The following is an 18660-nucleotide window of genomic DNA, read 5'->3' as shown; positions in this document are numbered from 1 at the left end:
CTGTATTTTCCTTTCGACTGGAATTTATCAGAAAGCGTAACGTAACAAGATGGTTAAAGTCCTTTTGGGATACGTCGAGTTGTTTGTTAACATAGTACGTGTGAGTTAAGTAGCACGCGTGAGGTAGATCTAAGCCGTATAAGTTAGTTGTAAATGAATTTCTCGTTTAGGTGTCTGGTAGTTTCCAACCATCGGATCGAGCTCAAGTTACCGATCGTCCATCAAACTAGTCCATAACGAGCATATATGTAGGTGAACGAGCGAACGCGTACCATCGGTATTTAGTGAATTATTTAGAACTAATACGTGTATGGAAAATATTTACGTATATGGTGTATATCAATCTTACTGGCGTAAACTTTGAACAAATATTTGTACAATTTCTGAAAGTCAAGATTCTCGTAACTGTGTCAATCAAACAATTTTTCCCTACTCGCTTAGATTAATAATGTTATCGTTCAACCGTTTCACGATTAAATGTTTTTTAACATGTTTTAAGGATATTTCTCTTTATGAATTATTGATAGTATACGTTATACATAATACATAATTATATTATACATTATTTTACTTGCGTAACTTAAATACGTTTAGATTATAAGAATAGACCTAATTGTAAACAATTAGTGGGGTAACAGGTAAACGGTATATGTATATACTTGAGGCATTTCTGTGAAGGAGAAGGGCACGTGTACGTTTCTCGGGGTCATTAATCGTGGCGGTAGTCTGTCGAGTGCACATTCGTGTGTATACCACGCTCCCCGAAGGTTCGGCTGTCGCGTTAACGGTTATTTCTTTCTGTGATACGAAGAAAGAGGATCGCCTTGACGAGCGCACGGTTGCTTCGTAGAGTGTGAAAGGCCGACTTAACGTTCCCGGCAGTCGAAGAGGGAAATGTTTCCGGTACGACCGACACAGCTGTCATCGAATAACAGCCAACCTTTTTCCAGTGAAACGAAACGGTGATGCTGTATGAATCTTGGTGTATATCTCGCGTGTACGATCATTTTCGTGAATAAATAAAATCCGATTGTGAGAAAATATAAAGCGAATATAAAGAATGGTTCGCAACAGTGATACAAATTGAACGATCAACCAGCGAAAGATTTACGCACACGAGGATTTACAAAAAGAAAGGTACGTTTAAAAATATCTGTATCTTTGTATCTTGTTATTTTTCTTCCCCGTGTATATATATTTTTGTTTTTAACGTTATGTTTTATCTTTTCGTACTTTTATTTCTAATTCTTTTCAATACACTCTGTATCTTGTAATCATTTCTAGAAAAATCACGTTATTTGTGTGTTCCTTTGGTATTTTTTATCTTTTTGTATTATTGTCGTATCAGTGATTTATTTTGTATTTTTTAATGTTTATTTTCAGCCCTTTTTAATATGTTTTGTATTTAATAATAGTTGTACAATGTTCATGTTCTTCGCGTTCTCGGAACGTTTCTCAAACGTCTTTTTTAAACGGCATGTTTACTTATCCCTCGTATTAATCCTAATCGTGTAACGCAGGTGGCACGGTCTTAGTCGTAATCGAAATCGATACTGTTCAAAGACAGCATTAATTTCCATCCGCGATCTACCCTTGAAATTCGATAGTCCACTCGTACGTCAAGAATGCGATATACTATAACGTAGAATTAAGTTCATTGACAATCTGCTGTCTCGAGGATAAGAAAGATAGTAGCCAATGTTGTGCCACGGAATTCAGGATTTAAGTAGTTACCCTTGAAAAGTTAATCCGAACGAGCAGTTTCGAGCGTAGCCAAATTCCTTGGGAACAGGTTAAAGCTAAAAATATTCGTTAGATTTCTTTTTTTTTTTTTACAACCTTTCACATTCGAACGTGGCGTGGAATTTTACATAGACCACCGTTTCGCTGGACTCTTGGATATTCCGCGTCTTATTTATCAAGATGAACCGACTATCTCGTACAATTCGACTGCGGAAATTTATGCAAATTTATATTCTTATCAATGCCACCAAAGCTCCGCTTGTTAATTATTTTAGCGTTTATAGTTAACATGTATGAAATTTAAGATATTTTTTAACGTAAATCACGCGGACTAATATCGATCAATCCTGCTGCGTCCTTTGAAGCATTCCCACGCGTAATCGTGTTTTCGAAAAAATCCTATGAAAGATGAGAAATATGATTTATCATATTTTCCACTCGTGGCCTTCGTGCATATTTTCCTACACGTGTTTCTACGCATTTTTGAATCTTTGAATCTCCCATAAATGTATAAAAATTCGCGATCTATGGGCTACGATCTCGCACAAAATCATAGGCAATTCGATTATTCGGTTTTCCAGCGAAGCTTCGAAAAACGTCGCGTTGCGTCGTGTCGTATCGTGTCGTGGAGAACCGGTAATGACGTGAAAGTGCATCCAGGAGCGAAGGAGCGATCTAACCAGCGGGTCTCCGTTCCCCTGGCAGTCTGGTTTCGTTCGACACAGTCTCCTTGGCTCGTAGTCGGCTCCGACTCGATCGAAGAAATTGTTCCTCGCCAGTCTCGACTATCGATCCGTTTATGCAATCGAACGTAAAAAAAAAAATAAAAAATAAAAAATTCCTCGCTAATTTTCGACTTTATTCGTCTGGGAAATCGAGTCTGAATTTCTCACGACAGCTGTCTATGATTATTCCCGCGCACCTGTGTTAGATAGCGCTGGCCGATATTTTGCATCGTGTTATTAACAGGCACGTTATGGAAGAAAGTAGCAATTAAAAAATTGATAGAAGAAAGTGAATTATCTGAAATCTGTGTAGACCGTAGACTGTACGTGGTAAAAATTAAAGAAACTAATAAAGGCGCAATGCGACAGTGTCAAGTGCATTCTTTCGGATAAGATTTTCGGATATCGCGCAATTTTGCGCCAAGTGCACTAATTTCTTCGCTCGTGGTATTCCTAATAGCAGTCGGCGGCGCGTCTTAAATACTCGTGTTTGTGTATACGTACACGCGTATGTTTGTGTTTGTACGCGCGCGCGTTTCGTCCTATTGTAATTGCTGACTTTTTTTGCATAGGTATCAAGAAGCGAAGGATATTGAACCGGAGCAAGAGGAGGACAAAGTGTGGAAGCGCAAGTACATGGAACTAATCTCGTCGGATAAAGGTTGTTGCCTCGCAAAGAACGGACGATTATCGGAGGTATTTGGTACAGTGCATAGAAACTAAGAGCGTAAATCGATATTCGGGGGATAGTCGGCAAAGGCTAACAAAACGAAACGAAATTCAGTTTTACGATGACGTTGGCGCGCCTTCACGCGGCAAATATACCGAAGAAACGTTGACGAAGCTGAAAGGAATCGTTTCTACGGCTGAAAGATGACCGTCGCGATGGAGCACAAGCGTAAGAGCTCGTGGGATTCGAAGGTGAGACGAATGTGGCGCACTTTCCCCCTGTACGCGCTTTCCTCGTTACCATCTTACTCGGGTCTCGCGGTTAATTAACTAGCTGGTCCCCGTGTGAAATCGTACGTGAAAAGAAAACGTAAAATCGATGAGAAACGATGAACGGTCGACAAAAATGCCTATTGTCTCGAACGAAAGTGTAACGCGGAACGATGTTTCCTCCCTGGTAGAAACTTTCGGAATGGCATTAACACGCTTTAAAATAGGAGACTGCAAACGCGATCCGCGAAGAAATCGTAAGCTAAAGCTACGTGAATTATTTTTGCGGTTACGTTGCACGCGCTCATTAACCGAATTACTTGCGCACGCTGCGGCAAACTGATAACTTGCGCAAACGGCCGAATCACCCTTGAGGCGGAACGGCGAGGTGCAAAAAGGAACGAAAAGAACTTTTATCGCTGTTATTCTTCTATCGGGAAGACCGCGTTGTTAACGCCAGAACTATCGATCTTTAATACGTGGCAATATGTTAATACTAATATTTGATATTTAATATTTGATCGTAGATACGACATACATACTTGCTTAGAATTAACTCTTAACGTTTATAGAAATCTTTTCCGGGTATACTATGTATTACGCAAAAGATTTTATAAGACGTACGGCGTGGCATGATTATCGTCGTTAGACTGGATTTTTATGTAAATTCGTATTTTTGTGAATATAGTTAAAAAAGAGAAAGTAGAACTTTAATCGAAAACTGTTTTACCCAGCAAATATTATTGGAAACGTTATACTTTGGGTATTTTTCGTGCTACGTGTATTTCGCATAAATTTGCACTTTGAAATTTCGTATAAATACATAAAAATCCACAATCTAAAAAACGACGGTTTGATTGGCTGGGTAATTTTTGTGTTAATATCGGAGAAGCGTCCTGCAATGCGTCGTTTCTCCGCAGACTCATCGACCTTGTTCTCCATTGACCCCGAATGATGCGGCGTATGATGCCGAATACCTACGCACTCGATGGAGAACTAGGTTGACTGAAACAAAGAACGACGTGTTAGCTGGGTTCGGTCGCCTTGGGTTAAGCCGACATCTCCTCTCTTCTCGATATACCGTTACTTCGCTAGTAGCACCCGATCTGTCGATTGGTATTCCGCTCGAGTTGTACGAATGACATTTGTCACGTGCTGCGCGATGGTTTTCAGAGAATTCCCCATTAAAACGTAGGCGCTTAACGCTCACTTTTCGTTACTTGACCCTTTCGAGGCTAATGGCACGATACGTCCCGTAGTAACTGCGGTAACTTCTAAACAAACTGCTGCATTCATTTTTAAAACTTTTCCGACATCGCTGAGACCTATTTTAAGACATTGGATTCCGCGACAAATGGAAAAGAATGAAAAATTATACCGAGTCTATGTTTTTCAAATTTAGCTGAATCACAGGTGTCTATGTTACCATTGTATTAACGTCGTTGCTTGTTTTCCTAGTTTAAGTTGTGTTTCTATAGCAGACAGAAGGTAAACTTACCATGTTCTTTCCCCTTTGAACGATATATTTAGACAAATTTATTTTTCAAGCGAGTTTTATCATCACATACAGGCCTTTTCGTATTATTCTTGGTTCGTTGTTATAAAATAGGCGTTTGAAACTGCTGATGAAAGTGATTAGTATAGAAGGGTTAATAGGACTTGGCGGGTCAATATCCAATAGGCTCTATCGATATCGTAAGGTGGAAAAAGGCGGAGGTTACGAAAGGCGCCAGACCTTCCTCCCCGTCCGGAGAAAACCAGAGAAAACGATTGTCGTTGGTAGATAAGAGTCGCTTTAAGGCGATAACGATTGCTCTGCATTTAACTATTGGTCTGTTATGGTTAGGTGCACGCACGTGCTCCGTGTACCGGCACACCGCTGACCGATTGTAATTTCAAGCAAGCAGAACTCGTTCCTAGATTCTTGCTCTTTTGGAAAGGTAGTCCGACGTTTGGAATAACGGTAATAACGGTCAAGAAAGTCACGAGGAACCGGGCGAGCCAATGAAACTTGGTAGATTCTTTCCGTGGGTCGATGACACCGTTTCTTTCTTTCTGCGACAGACAGTCGTTCGATTGACGTCTACCTTTATCTCGAATTTAGAGAAATTTGTACGACTGCGCTTCAATCGTAAGAAAATTTTTAGAAGAGTACGTAGTACCGTCCGTAACTTGTTGTCGCGTACTGTTCGTATTTTTATTGCACTTTCAACGTTATGATAGAAGAACTCTACCGCAGATTCTTTACCTTTTTGCATGTCCGAGTTAAAAGATTGAAACGAGAAATATATACACATGGTTCGGGTTTCACGCTTATCTTTGATTTTGCAATAATTTGAAAGCGTCGTCTTGGCTGACGCCAACGGCGAAAATCGACAAAGAAAAGCCGATCTGACGATCTATTCTTACGGTTGGACGATTATCGTTCGACTCTATCCTAGCGGAACAAGAATGATCGAACTGACTTTCACGAAAACATCGCCAATGGAAAGCGCTTTTCTAACGTGCCCCGTCAGCTCTTGATTTTTCTCGGTCTTAAAGTCATCGACCGTGTCCATTAACGGAAGCCTTCTCAACTAGTCCGAGCGCATTTTAATCTCTTCGACCGATCTCTCTGGACCTCGTCGTTTACCGACACTGAATTCTACTTTCCACACCTGATGCGCTCAAATTTCAATTGACCGTTCTCGCCGCTAAGCATTCGATTAACCGGATGGCGAAATCATCGACAGCGATACATATCTAAGATACTCGAACAATTTGATATCCAAGTGTGGGAAATTCGTATAAAACGATACTCCTTAGATCTGTGTAACTTCTTATCTCGCGAAATAAATTCTCCAATTATAATTGTATCTACTAGATACCTTCGCGATGAACATTTATCCGCAATTTTGTAAACAATGGGCAAATATTTGCATACACGTCTTCGGCACAATACGATATAGGATTAAAATTCGTAAATTGATATCGACACGGTGTGTCTGTTCCAAATACTCCAATTATATCGAACTTCCAATGTGTTTATGCCACTTATTTTTCTTTTAATCTTTCTCGTTGTTTCGTCGCGGATCATGGGTTGCCTTTCGTCAGAAGTTGCCGTTCCTTTAGCGAGAAAAGATCGAGTCTCTTGACCTTTTCGCTGTATTGCATCGCCAAGGAAAGAATTACTTTTACCAACCAACAGCGAACGCGTCCGCTAGAGAATTTTCGTTTGCCACGGTATAATTTTACAGCCGCGTATCTTCCATGATTGATCGTGCTCGATTAGCACAAAAGGTATAAGCCTTATTGCGAAACGTTGCTTTATTAAATGAGCATTTCCTACGAAAAGCCTGATCGAAGGCTATTATCGAATTAGGTTCGAAGAATACAAAGGTTCCGTGCTCAAACTTTCATTCCACTTTCGTAATACCTCTGCGCGCCATTGTTCGCCAAATACACCCCTCGATCGCTCTTTCTTACGTAACACGCGAACAAAATCCCCGTTTGCTTCGAACGCCGCCAGAAATACTTCTTCGCTTCTGCCGATCGTTCCAACCTGTGAGTCGCAGTTTCCTTAGAAATAATCGAGACGGGAGGATGGTTTTTACGCAATCGGACGTAGGCGCGACGAAAGAGAAGGAAAACTCAAAAGTTTGGTATTCGATTTGCGAGGGAAGGGAACACGTTTGGCTTTCAGGCTACACTGGAATTCGCTCGCACTACGTCGGAGTATGAGTGCAACTAACGCTGTAAGCGTGAAAATGCCTTGGTCGATTTGCGACAGAAGCACACGAGTGTTGTTAGCACCTGTAGTTTAAAGTTTCCTTTCAATAAATGCGATTCTACTGTACTCGGTTAAAATGTTCTATCCAGCATTTTTTCGTCTTTCCAGATACGTTCTTTACTTTTCAATCCTTTAGAAACGGTCGTTAATCGCGAAACACGGTTACCGTGAATGGGCGACGTCATTTATTGATAACTGCATTGGTCTTGTCATTTTTCTACGTTTGGGGCCACGGTTTGCGGAACTGTACGAGTACTCGAACATTTAGGTAAATACATACGTGTCGTACAGGCTGTTACAGAACAATAATTAGATTTTTTTTTATCGAATGAGAAAAAGACAAGCGCGTCACGCACGATGAAACTTTAGTTTCGCTCCGTTTCAAAGTGATCAAGTAAGACGTTGTAAGGAGAGCAGTTTAGTATTTGTGCGATGGTCGGAGCGCGTCGAAAGGAGCATCGAAACTTGGCATCGGCTGAAAAGGTACGATTCGCCGGTTCTTTGGTACGGAGCGTGTGCCAAGCGTAACATTTGAACGAGGGCGTAGGCCCGTTTGTGGCGCGCCGAGCATTCGCGCGAGTGCACGCGAACCGCGCCTGTGTTGGTGACGAATGTGCACGCGCATCGGTGGCGGGACGATTACACGGCCGCTTACACAGTTAGCGTGCACGTCACAGAAGATAAGCTCATTGCTCCCGACTCTGAATGTGGATTGTTCGACCGATGATCGTACACTGTGCACAATACACGTCAGTCACGAAAACCTACGCTTTTACTATAAACAATAAGTAAATACTAATCAATAAAGGATATAATATATCCCTTAAATGTAAAATATTATAGTAAAAGCGTTAGCTGTATGAATTCTGTGGGTACATCGGGACATATATTGTTAAAAAGTAATACGATCTTTTATTAAGAAAAGGAAGTCGAGAGATATGAAATATAACGCGTTACGAAAATTATGTACGTAAAATTGTTATAGGTGAAAATATTCGTAAAAGTGTAGTAGACTTAAAATTAATTACGATAATTAAGATAGTTATTAATATCGTCCAGGTGGCCTACATAAGCGGCGATAATGTTCTGCTATGTCAATGACGTTGAACAAATTAGAGATTTTGCAACTTGTAGTGTAATTTTATCCCAAGATTCTTAAATCTTACAGTTAAATGTTTTAATTGGTTTCATTGCTTTTAGAAATGTATTAATAATCCTGTTGGTATGAAAGTATAAATAATTTTGCGGCTGCGAGTTTTTCATTTCTTCGATAAGACAGATACAAGGTCCGATAGGTATATACGTAGACTTTCGTGACTGACTCTGTAGCGTGTAAAGACTATATCGTTTATCGTGTACTTGTACAATAGTTGAATGCACGCGCAAAATCGCACGCAACTGGGATCCGACCGAGCGCATGAAACGCGGTTACATAACGCATAATAATATTTCGATAATTAGCACGATGATTACCCTGCCATTTCCACCGTGACACGCTTACTAGCGTCTTAAATTACTAGGTGTAAAAATTAGTCCGATGCATTAGTAGATAAACGAATTTCTGCTCAGATCCCACATATAGGTATTTCTTTGATCGTATTCACAGAGACACGATCCTTCGTACACATCCTCGCTCTAATTACGTCGTATCTGGAAGAATTAAAATCGATCAACTTGAAATTAAGTTGTTATATTTTAGTTTGATAATTGTAGAAACATCTAGATGAAGATTATCCCAACTGACAGGTTAAGCGACGTTCATTACCTCTAATTAACACGATAAAAATCGCTTCGGTAGGAATTCTTTCGCGTAGTCCGTAAGCGGAAGTAGGAGAATTGTTAATGCGAATCGTGCCTCGCCAAGAAATCTTAGTAATCCCTGCTCTGTCGTGTCTAATGCAATCTAGCGAGAGAAGAAAGGAGGGGTACGATGAACTCCCAACGTTTCTCTAAGCGAGAAAAGCAGTACCAGCGACATACATCTTAAAATTTGAACTCTTTGCATTCGCAATGCAATTTATTTTGGTAGACATTTTTTGCGGCGTAAATACAGGATGTATTGTAAGATGATGGAAGCCACTTCTGGCGTGGACAGGATACGGGAGAGGCACTGAAAAAGATTCATATGCACGCGTGTCCCGTATGATCTTGTTTCAAATTTATAGCCATTTTTGTATTTCAATGATCCGCAATTGCTCGCTTTCGTAGAAAGTGCTCGAGATATCCTCGGTCTCCATGCAAATTAGCAATCGTCGTATCAAAGAATTCCGCGATTTTTTTATTCCTTTAATCTGTCTATTCTCGAAGTGGGTCTCGTATCATATCGTATCACGGTACATCTTGCATATCTAATTTATAAAGTCATTATACATGAACTCTGAATCGAATCCGAAACTATGCTCGTCAAGCAATAAAATAGTTTGGCAGTTACAGACGTCAGTTGCATGTCGGTCCTTAGAAATCAAAATACTCGTCACAAGTAGCTATGATGATCGTTAGACGAGAAGAACTATAAATATGTCGTTCGATAGTCATCGTGGAAGCTTAAAATCTAAAGTTCCCTCTTCTTTCTCAGTCGACGAAAAGGATTGTTCAAAATTCGCCGAGTACACAGGGTTGATCGAGCTTTCTCTTACAACCTTTTTCATCTTTCTTCACGCTAGCAGCGACGAATCGACCTTTCTTTTTCAGATATCGGTAAGCACGGTAAGCACGAGAAGATTCAGCCGTGCAGGAACGCCGAGTTCGATCCTGTCGTCGGACAGTGACATTCGATTTACGAGGAAACTCGGTGGACAGTATCGTTGCGGATGCTGCGTGTTAGCCGCATTCTTGCTTTTCCTCCTCTTCTCTGGAGTCTCCATATATCTTGGCTGTAAGTATAACACTCAATTTTCGGACTATTTACGTAAAATAGAAAGTCTGTATCAAGTTGCTGGAAATGGTGTATTTGCCTAAATTTAAATTTGCTCAGCCAATACTAACGAAAGTTTGTTCTGTCGTTAATTATGAATCAGACTGAAAGAGAAAATGAAATATATAATATGTATAATAATTCTCCGCCAGCATTTTTCCTCTATCTCTTATATTATATCTTCGATTAAAATATATCCGACATGTAACATAAATCTTGTTGACTGTCGCTGTGATTATTGATGCTTTTCTAGATTATGTCGTTTCTTCTGCTAATTTATGCTGTGTTTCGTAAATATGCCGGCCTAGAGGCTTGATAATTCCTAGTTGCTGTTTGTCAAGCACAGAAGGTGCAGCACGAGCGAGTACGAAGATCACTCAGCCAAGGAATTCGAAGTGCGCGGAAGGTTTCGTTCGTGCGCTTTCTCCGCGGACTTATACGCGATACGACCGATGCCGTAAATGAAATTACTGCACGGTTAACCGACGCTTTGGTGGACGTGAAACTACTTCGAAATGCACGACGCTTGTTTCGCAAGACGGACGAACTCTTCACGCTGTACGAACATTTTGTCAAGCGTAAAGTGTGATCGTCTTTTCTCGTTTGCAAGAACTTGCGTACGTTCCGCTTTACGGATACGTGTACTTCACCTTGAAATTGCTTTCGATCGTACGATGAAGAAGCAAACGAAGCGTAGCATGCGTCAGAGAGGAGTCGTCGTCTAATTGATGCAGATTCGTTGTTAATATTCATACGTAGATAACGGTGAATGCCGATGAAGGCAAGGTTTGGCGGTAGAACAGATGGATTTAAAGATTCCAGTTATAGTATTTTACGCGACAGATGGTCTCTAAAGTGGCGAAATTTCTAGAATGTTTAAGCGTTTGAATAGCTGCCTTGGTACAGAGAAATAATATACATTGGCTTAGTGGGAACTGCGTGCGAATACTTGCCATGGAAAAATTTGAAAAAAGTTTTCAAATTTTGTTAGCATTGTAACGCGACACGACTGTCTGCAAATGTATATAGAAATTATATAATATTCATTACAACATATATGTATTTAGTAAAGAGTTAGTATGCAGCACGAATAATCGTGCAAATACCGATTTATTACTTTTTTTTTTTACAACTTTGCTTTTACTTTCGATTGTTAATTTTATCATTGTCTGGTATAAATCCAAAATTCCGATCGATCTGCTACGCTTCCCTGATAATTTGATTGTACTATCGTGTTTCGTACGAACCCAGCAGGTGTTCTAATGACTATGAGCAGGTGTACCTGACTGTATCTTGTTGAGGAATCGTTGCTACGATCTGGACGTGCGTATCGTTTGGTGAGCGAAGAAAACCGAACAAAAAGAGGAAGAGGACGATGCGGCCAGAGCCCATTGAGGTCTTTCAGCGTGCAAACATAACGGTCCGACCGAGTTACCGAGAAAATACGTTTACGTACACAGATCGGCTCTTTTATTCTCGAACGATCTACGTATCCTTCGATGAAGTTACTAGAATTGTCGGACGGGAACCGATTTACGAGAATGGAAAGCGAATACAGTCGTGACGAAGCATAAAGCCTGCGCTCTATAATTCTTGTAGTATACAGGCAAAGAGAGGCAAAGGTCGAAGAAGATGCACGATCGCGTGGAGGTCCAGCAAAGAGGCCTTGAAAGTAGCGAAGCTAACGGTCTGACCGAGTTGTCGAGCCGTCCTGCCTGTCACCCCTCCAACATTCGACCTCAAAGGGGGGATCCGTGTCCTTGAATCATTTCGATGCTTCATCATACTAACCGAATTCTCCTTTCGAAAGTATTTCGCGTTCAAGGAATCGCGAAACGACGTGGTACAGACTGTCAAACTCATCCAGTGATTCACGAAACTATTCGAACGCTTATTTAACGTAGCACACTTTTATCGTACACATGTGTTATAAATATCTTATAGCTTCTATATACAGTTCCAGAATAGTTGGAAAATTTATCAATTCGATCCTGATAGTCTTGCGTCGTTGTAGCATCGATTTTTTTGAAATTTCGTACAACGTAATACATGCGTGAAAATCGTCAATTGTAAGCGTTGCAATACTTTCGTACGTCATTGTATTATACTAGAAATCTGTTTCTGGTGTATAATGAAAACGATGTTATTGCTGTTGACGTTGCTTGCGCGGTAGAGCCACAAGCCGCAGAAGATCGCTCGCTTGCCGCAAGAAACTGTATCGCGAAGCGAAAAAATAATCTCTGTGGAGTAAAAATAATCGACCAAAGGCACGGTGAAAGGTGAGCCTCCAGCCGTATTGCTGTTGGTGCCCGATTGCCCTCGATACTTTAGTTTATGTTTACGGTATCGGTCGAATATTAACTAGGAAAAATTGATAGCGGTTTTTAATATAAAAGAACAGCTGACGCCGCGTTTGTACAGACACGTCTCGTTACTATCACGTTCGAGAGAACGTGTTGTTTCAAGATGGAGTATTAGAAAGTATCATTTAGCGATCTGATGGTCGCAAGATGGAAATCGGCCGATTATCCCGCAGTGAAATCTGTTTATTTCCCTTTTCCCGCGCCCTCGGGTAACTGCCAATTACGGTAAATGGAATCGATCGATAATTATCGACATTGTAGATAACAGCCGGTTTTCGTTTCATTCTTAAGGACAGCGCCGTGACATCGATTAATCGCTACCCTGTGCTTCACAATGTAAATTACAGATATTTATGAGAAACTGCAACGTTTCACACGTAAAGTTACACATAATATAATTATGCTCTACCGTTCGAGAGTATCTTATTTTTAATAAGATGTATTTCAACTATAAAATTACCGTCATCGTTTAAATTCGAAAATTTGGAAACTCGGAAGCCCGAAGTGCGAATATTTGGAAATACAATGTTAACAAGTTGAGGTAATTGTTCGAGTTTGCGGTAGCGTTTAACCTGTATGCTTTCAGACACGTTCCTAACATCGGATCCCCCGGGTGATCAGATTTTCTTGGCGACATTCCGAGTGATCGAAGGTGATTCCTTCGTTTCGGAATTGGCAGACCCCTCCACCGAAGCCTTTCGAATACGAGCACGGGAGTATCGCGACCGACTTAATCTTATCTTCCGCCGCAGCTGGCTGAGAATCTCTTTCCTCGCTGTGGAGATACTGGCGCTCGATGGGTAAGTATACTTGCGGAAGCAAAATAGCATGATCGTAGGTTTACATGTTTCAAACACCGACACGGTAATTGAACTTTCTATTAAAATTACTATTAAAAACTGAACTCACGAAGGAAAGTTTAATTTAAAAGATTTCTCTGCGAACAAGAATACAAATTCGTCGGTTTGCGACGATTAAGGAGGATTAGTCTTTATCGTTTATACGCCAGTTTATTAGTTTAAACTTTGATATGTTTAAAACAAATGCGCGGTTGAGTACTCGAAAGAGCAATTACGAAGAGAAATTCACTTGTCGAATGATGTCATAGATCCATTAAAATGCATATGTTTCATTCGAAAACGAAATTGTAATTCGAAGAAAGCCGCTGATTCGCTCGAATCCGTATCGTTATTTTCATATTGAAACATCGAAAGCCGAGTTGTCTTCCTTGAAATTTTACCGATGTCACGAGCAAGAGAAAACCCAGCTATCTCCACACTTTCTCGTGACTTCACACTATCCATATTTTTCTAACCGGCAACCATTTGTCGCAAATAAACTGTACAGATCCGAAGGTGAGAATTTGGCCGTACATTTCGAGATTCGATTCGATCCACGATACCAGACAATCAGCACTGCCGATGTCGTGGAAATTCTTAGACGGGAGATCGATCCTACAACCTCGAAATATTTAACAAATCTAACGATCGACTCGCAGAGCCTCGAAGTTCAAGAGAGCTTGACAGCTCTAAACGCTCAAGTCGCTCAACAAACGACAGTTTCGACGCCACCACCGACCACCACACCACCGCCTCCTAGAAGATGCACCAGTTTGGATTTATCTTACTGCAAACATCTGCCATACAACGTTACTTCGTATCCGAATATATTGGGACACCGTTCATTGGCCGACGTGGAGGAGGACGTGATCGCTTTCAGGTGAATATCAAGCCGCGATCTCCGAGCAAAGTTTCCCAAATAGAGCGAATATGGCAGAGGTGACGCATCGTTGATCTCTTGAAGAGAAGACACGAAGATGACAGTTCTCTTGCTTTTACGTAGACTTAGTTAAGTTAAATTGTCTGGAATGGTGTCATTAATACGTCAAATGGAAAAGGATATTTTAGAATTGGAAAAAGTCGATTGTCGACTTCGATGTGTCATTCTTGATCTATTTCTTATTTTACTAAAAGAAAGTCGAAGTAATGGGGAAATTCTGGTGATGCAGTGTGCAACAATCGCTTTAGTCGATCGTTGTTAATACAAATTTTCTGTCACAGGGAACTAGTGGATGCGGAATGTTACCGATTAGCGTACGACTTTGTGTGCCAAGTATTGCAACCAAGCTGCGTATCGAACCAACCGGAAGACCTGCTACAGCTGCCATGTAGAAGTTTCTGCAGAGAATTCTGGAGCGGATGCGGCAGCCGACTTCCGGACAGAATTAAACGCCTACTGGATTGTTCGAATTTCCCGGAGTACGCGGACCAAGGTGGTTGCAGAGCAAAGCCAGGTGAACGATCGTAGCCTTTCGCTTGCCAAGCAACGCGGAAATTATCAAGTGTCACGGACCTTTGTAATTACCGCATAATCGTTATCGTAGGATGCGTGCAAGCACTTCAAGCGAAAGCATTGTCACCGAGAATTTGCGACGGCGTGATCGATTGCCCTGACCTTTCCGACGAGAAAAATTGCGCTTATTGTCGCGACGGTCATATGCATTGCGGTGTAGGTAGAACTTGCATTCCACGTAGCAAGAGATGCGATGGAAAAGCGGACTGCGCCAACGGCAGTGATGAAAAAGATTGTCGTATGTATGGTCAGTGGAAGCGGCGTAGAGAGGTCGTAAAATCGGGGCGAAGTTAAGGTTTATGAGTTTCAAGAACCGACCCAACTGGTTGATAACGTTGGCAGAACATAAGAATTTCTTATGCTGTTCGCATAATCAAATACTCGCTTGCACGGTTTAACAACGATCGATAATAAAGCGCTAAAGGGGACATTTTTATAATTTGTTCTCTTCAAATGCTAATAAATGACAAAGTTAAACACGTCAATAGCTAGATATATCTTAATTTTGAGATAAAAGTTTCTGGTAACTTTACACGCGCTCACACATATATACAAATACTTATTTTCTATGTATGATTCGTTAAAACAACTAAAGAAATAAGTGTTAAAGCGTTAAAGAGAAATATTTTTGATGTATCGTGTAAAGATCATGTACAAGATCGCAAGACTGATAGCTGCGTGCCGTTCGAAAGGCGAGCATTTAACAAATAATAAAACATACGTGATTTATTAATAACTCCGACATTTGTAATTCGATAAAAATCTTACTATCGCTCATTGACGACAGCCGCGTTTTTTACGACCTCGCCATGTATATCGTTTCCACCTATAACATCGTTCAGCGTCATGCATCGCATACTCGTTCTTGACACCATATATTCTCCAGTATCTCTAGCACCAAGTATTCGATCCGTGAAATCACAACCTTCGGATACACCGTTTGCCGCAAAGTATAACAGCGAAGGGTACGTGGTGTTCAACGAGAAGGGTACTATCGGAAAGCTTTGCACCGCAAATCTGAACGCGACACTGCCAGGAACGGAAATGGAAACCGTTCTCCAAACTGCCGCCAGCTCCCTGTGCAGCTTACTGACTTACACGTGAGTATAATACCCCGTGCTTTGTCTTTTGCAATGTACACAAGCGAGCTGTAATTTGACACGCTGGAACCAGAGAGATGTGAGTGACATTTTTCTGATATCGAGCGAAATGTGTTAAGAAATTTAATTTAATTTAATCGAAGCCTCTTACTTTTCACAGAGGGGTAAAGTCCGTGGAAGTTCGAATCGACGACGAAGAGGATGTTCAATACGTACATATGGAGGATCCGTCGGCAACAGAGATTACGTTTGTTAGAGCTCCCTGTCCGAGCAAGGAAGTCATGTACGTCCGATGCTCTGAATTGGGTACGTTGTAAGAGCTGTTATTTTCCTCAAGTTCACGCTAATGTATAAAATATAACTTACGCTTAGAGTGCGGTGTACAATCTCTACATGCAAAGAGCGGTAGCCGGGGACTTAATAAAATGGCCGAGCCAGGAGATTGGCCTTGGCACGTGGCTCTGTTCAAGGAAGATGTACACGTATGCGATGCTACGCTCGTGGCGGAAAATTGGTTGATTACAACGGCGTCCTGTTTTCAAGGGTACGTTCCACTTATTCCTACATACTCCATTAAAAAATTGAAGTATTTGTAACATTATAATCGGCTATTTGATTTTCAATGGCTCAGTGGAAGTACAAGGGATGATTTCTTGCGAGAAAGACTGAGAAACAAGTCACAGTTTTATTCAAAACTTTTTTAATTCGTGTTTGATATAAAGGTTTATAAAATAGTTTAAAAAATATGGTGTACGTTTTATATAAAAAGGTCTTCTGCCCTTCTTTTTAACTGCGTTACATTAAAATACACTAGAATCTAGAAAATTGTACTTCTTTCTCATATGTTCGCCCAGGATATTCATACGAAGGTGGAGTTATTTGATTATACGAATAACGCGTGGCATTATTATAACCAAAGTTCTGCTATAGCAATCCGTTAACAATTTCTTCTTATATAATAACTCAATTACAGTCAGCCAAAGGCAGAATGGTCCGCTAGAATGGGTACTGTACGCCTCTCGAGCACGTCGCCGTGGCAACAAGAACGTAGAATCGTGGGTATGATTAAATCGCCGGTAGAAGGGAGTACGACTGTCCTATTGAAACTCGATCGACCTGTTACCATGTTTTCGGATTTCGTAAGACCCGTATGTTTGCCTTCGAGTCAGGATCGACCAATGAATGCTACTCATTGCAACACCCTCGGATGGGCCAGAAATCGTGAGTAATCACTAGCGTGATGCATGGGATTCTTGTAATCGAACAATGTACATCAGTGCGGCAAGGTCGCGTTATTTATTTCTTCGATGGATTACGTAAGAATGCGTAATTATGCGTGCCGCTTATTTACCTCATTGGTTGCGTCGACCTTACAATTAGAGGGATGCGAAAGTGAGATACTGGTTGCACAATATCGTTGACAAGATCTTCTCTATTTTAGCTCAAAGTGTTATGTAGATACTATTACCTTATAAATATGTAAGTACCTTGTTGTGGTACTGATTTATTGTCTCGATATGATGAAAAGCAGCTGTTCGTTATTGTATAACCATTGTATAACGAAACCAGTAGACACTCTGAAGCTCCATTTGCATAAAATTGAATTAGCCAGACTAACGCTTCAAAAGTGTGATAATATTAGATATATTTTTGATTACTTACAAAATTGTATTCATCTGTTTAAGTTTATGTATTCTTAGTTATTCTTAATTTCTGATTTATTATAAATTCCCTTCCCATTCGTTAATAGTCGATAATTGTAAATAACATTAAACTGTAACTGACATTGATATCAAGAAATTAACGATACAATTGTCATCTGTTTTCCGTGCTCTCGTCGCATTATTTCAATACTTGCTTCTTAATGAATTAACAACATCAGAAATTGAGAAAGCTTGATATTAAGGAAAGATCAAAAAGTGTGCATTTCGTGTTTCTTAAAAAAACCATCTTCTTTGATCAGGAGATTTACTACAAAGGGTACAGCTTAAGCACAGCGCGATGGAACAATGCGAAAACATCAGTATCGCGTCCGTGAATAGCGTCTGCACAGAACCGGCCTATTCTACTGACGATTGTAACGTAAGTGAGCCACAGCACATATACAAAAGACTCGTTTATCCTTTGTTTCTCGTATGCCGTGATCTTTCGGTGTTCATACACAGTCGGGAATATCTAATTACTGTTTATTGTACACAGGAAGAAGAGGTCGCCGGCAGTCCTATGTTATGTCTTCAGCCGGATGATCGTAGATGGGCGCTAACAGGTGTCGGAAGTTGGCGAATAGCTTGCTCGAAAGCTGGTGTCGAAAGGCCACGATTATACGATAAAATTTCCTCGAATATCGCTTGGATAAAATCTACGATAGAATAGATTATTTCTTAAAATAGTATTTAACAAATTAATATGAACTGACTGGGACTGAAATTGATATTACAATATACATACGCGATGTAGAATTATTTCATCAAATTTTCCTATCATATCTAACAGACTGTAAAATACGTATTGTAAATTAGCGCGTTAGGACGTATCATGTTATCGTGGGATACATTTCTCGTCTCTATTGTATAGTTTCGTCAAAGATTCGTTGTTGTATCCATTGTTCGTAAAATATCTACATATGTGTTACGGCGTTGTAAAGAAAACTATTTCAGTAAAGTATAAGTAGTCGAAAAACGAATAACACGAAAAATTCCTTTTCTCTGATAGACTTGCGTTCACAGTGCTCGGAAGGTACATTTCTGTTTAATTA

The 18660-nt window shown here is 40.5% G+C and overlaps 1 protein-coding gene across 6 annotated transcripts; it reads left to right on the top strand.

Annotated features, from left to right (window-relative positions):
• Positions 1 to 728: 728 nt before the first annotated feature.
• Positions 729 to 18591, top strand: LOC117154754 (atrial natriuretic peptide-converting enzyme). Of its 6 annotated transcripts, none has more exons than XM_076622672.1 (13): positions 729 to 1137; positions 3041 to 3164; positions 9868 to 10051; positions 13040 to 13253; positions 13801 to 14172; positions 14514 to 14746; positions 14837 to 15043; positions 15692 to 15905; positions 16066 to 16211; positions 16278 to 16449; positions 16879 to 17126; positions 17869 to 17987; positions 18105 to 18591. In XM_076622672.1, the coding sequence occupies exons 2-13, from the start codon at positions 3105 to 3107 to the stop codon at positions 18276 to 18278; spliced, it is 2343 nt and encodes a 780-aa protein (XP_076478787.1). In that variant the 5' UTR covers positions 729 to 1137; positions 3041 to 3104; the 3' UTR covers positions 18279 to 18591. The 6 variants fall into 6 exon arrangements, with proteins under 6 accessions (XP_076478787.1, XP_076478788.1, XP_076478789.1 ...); XM_076622673.1 differs by lacking the exon at positions 729 to 1137 and adding an exon at positions 2464 to 2554; XM_076622674.1 differs by lacking the exon at positions 729 to 1137 and adding an exon at positions 2573 to 2712.
• Positions 18592 to 18660: the final 69 nt, after the last annotated feature.

Source organism: Bombus vancouverensis, chromosome 11 (genome assembly GCF_051014615.1).
Source record: "Bombus vancouverensis nearcticus chromosome 11, iyBomVanc1_principal, whole genome shotgun sequence".
NCBI classification, from domain to species: domain Eukaryota; kingdom Metazoa; phylum Arthropoda; class Insecta; order Hymenoptera; family Apidae; genus Bombus; species Bombus vancouverensis.
The sequence above is the reverse complement of the archived record's forward strand: the minus strand, read 5'-3'. Positions and strand labels throughout refer to the sequence as shown.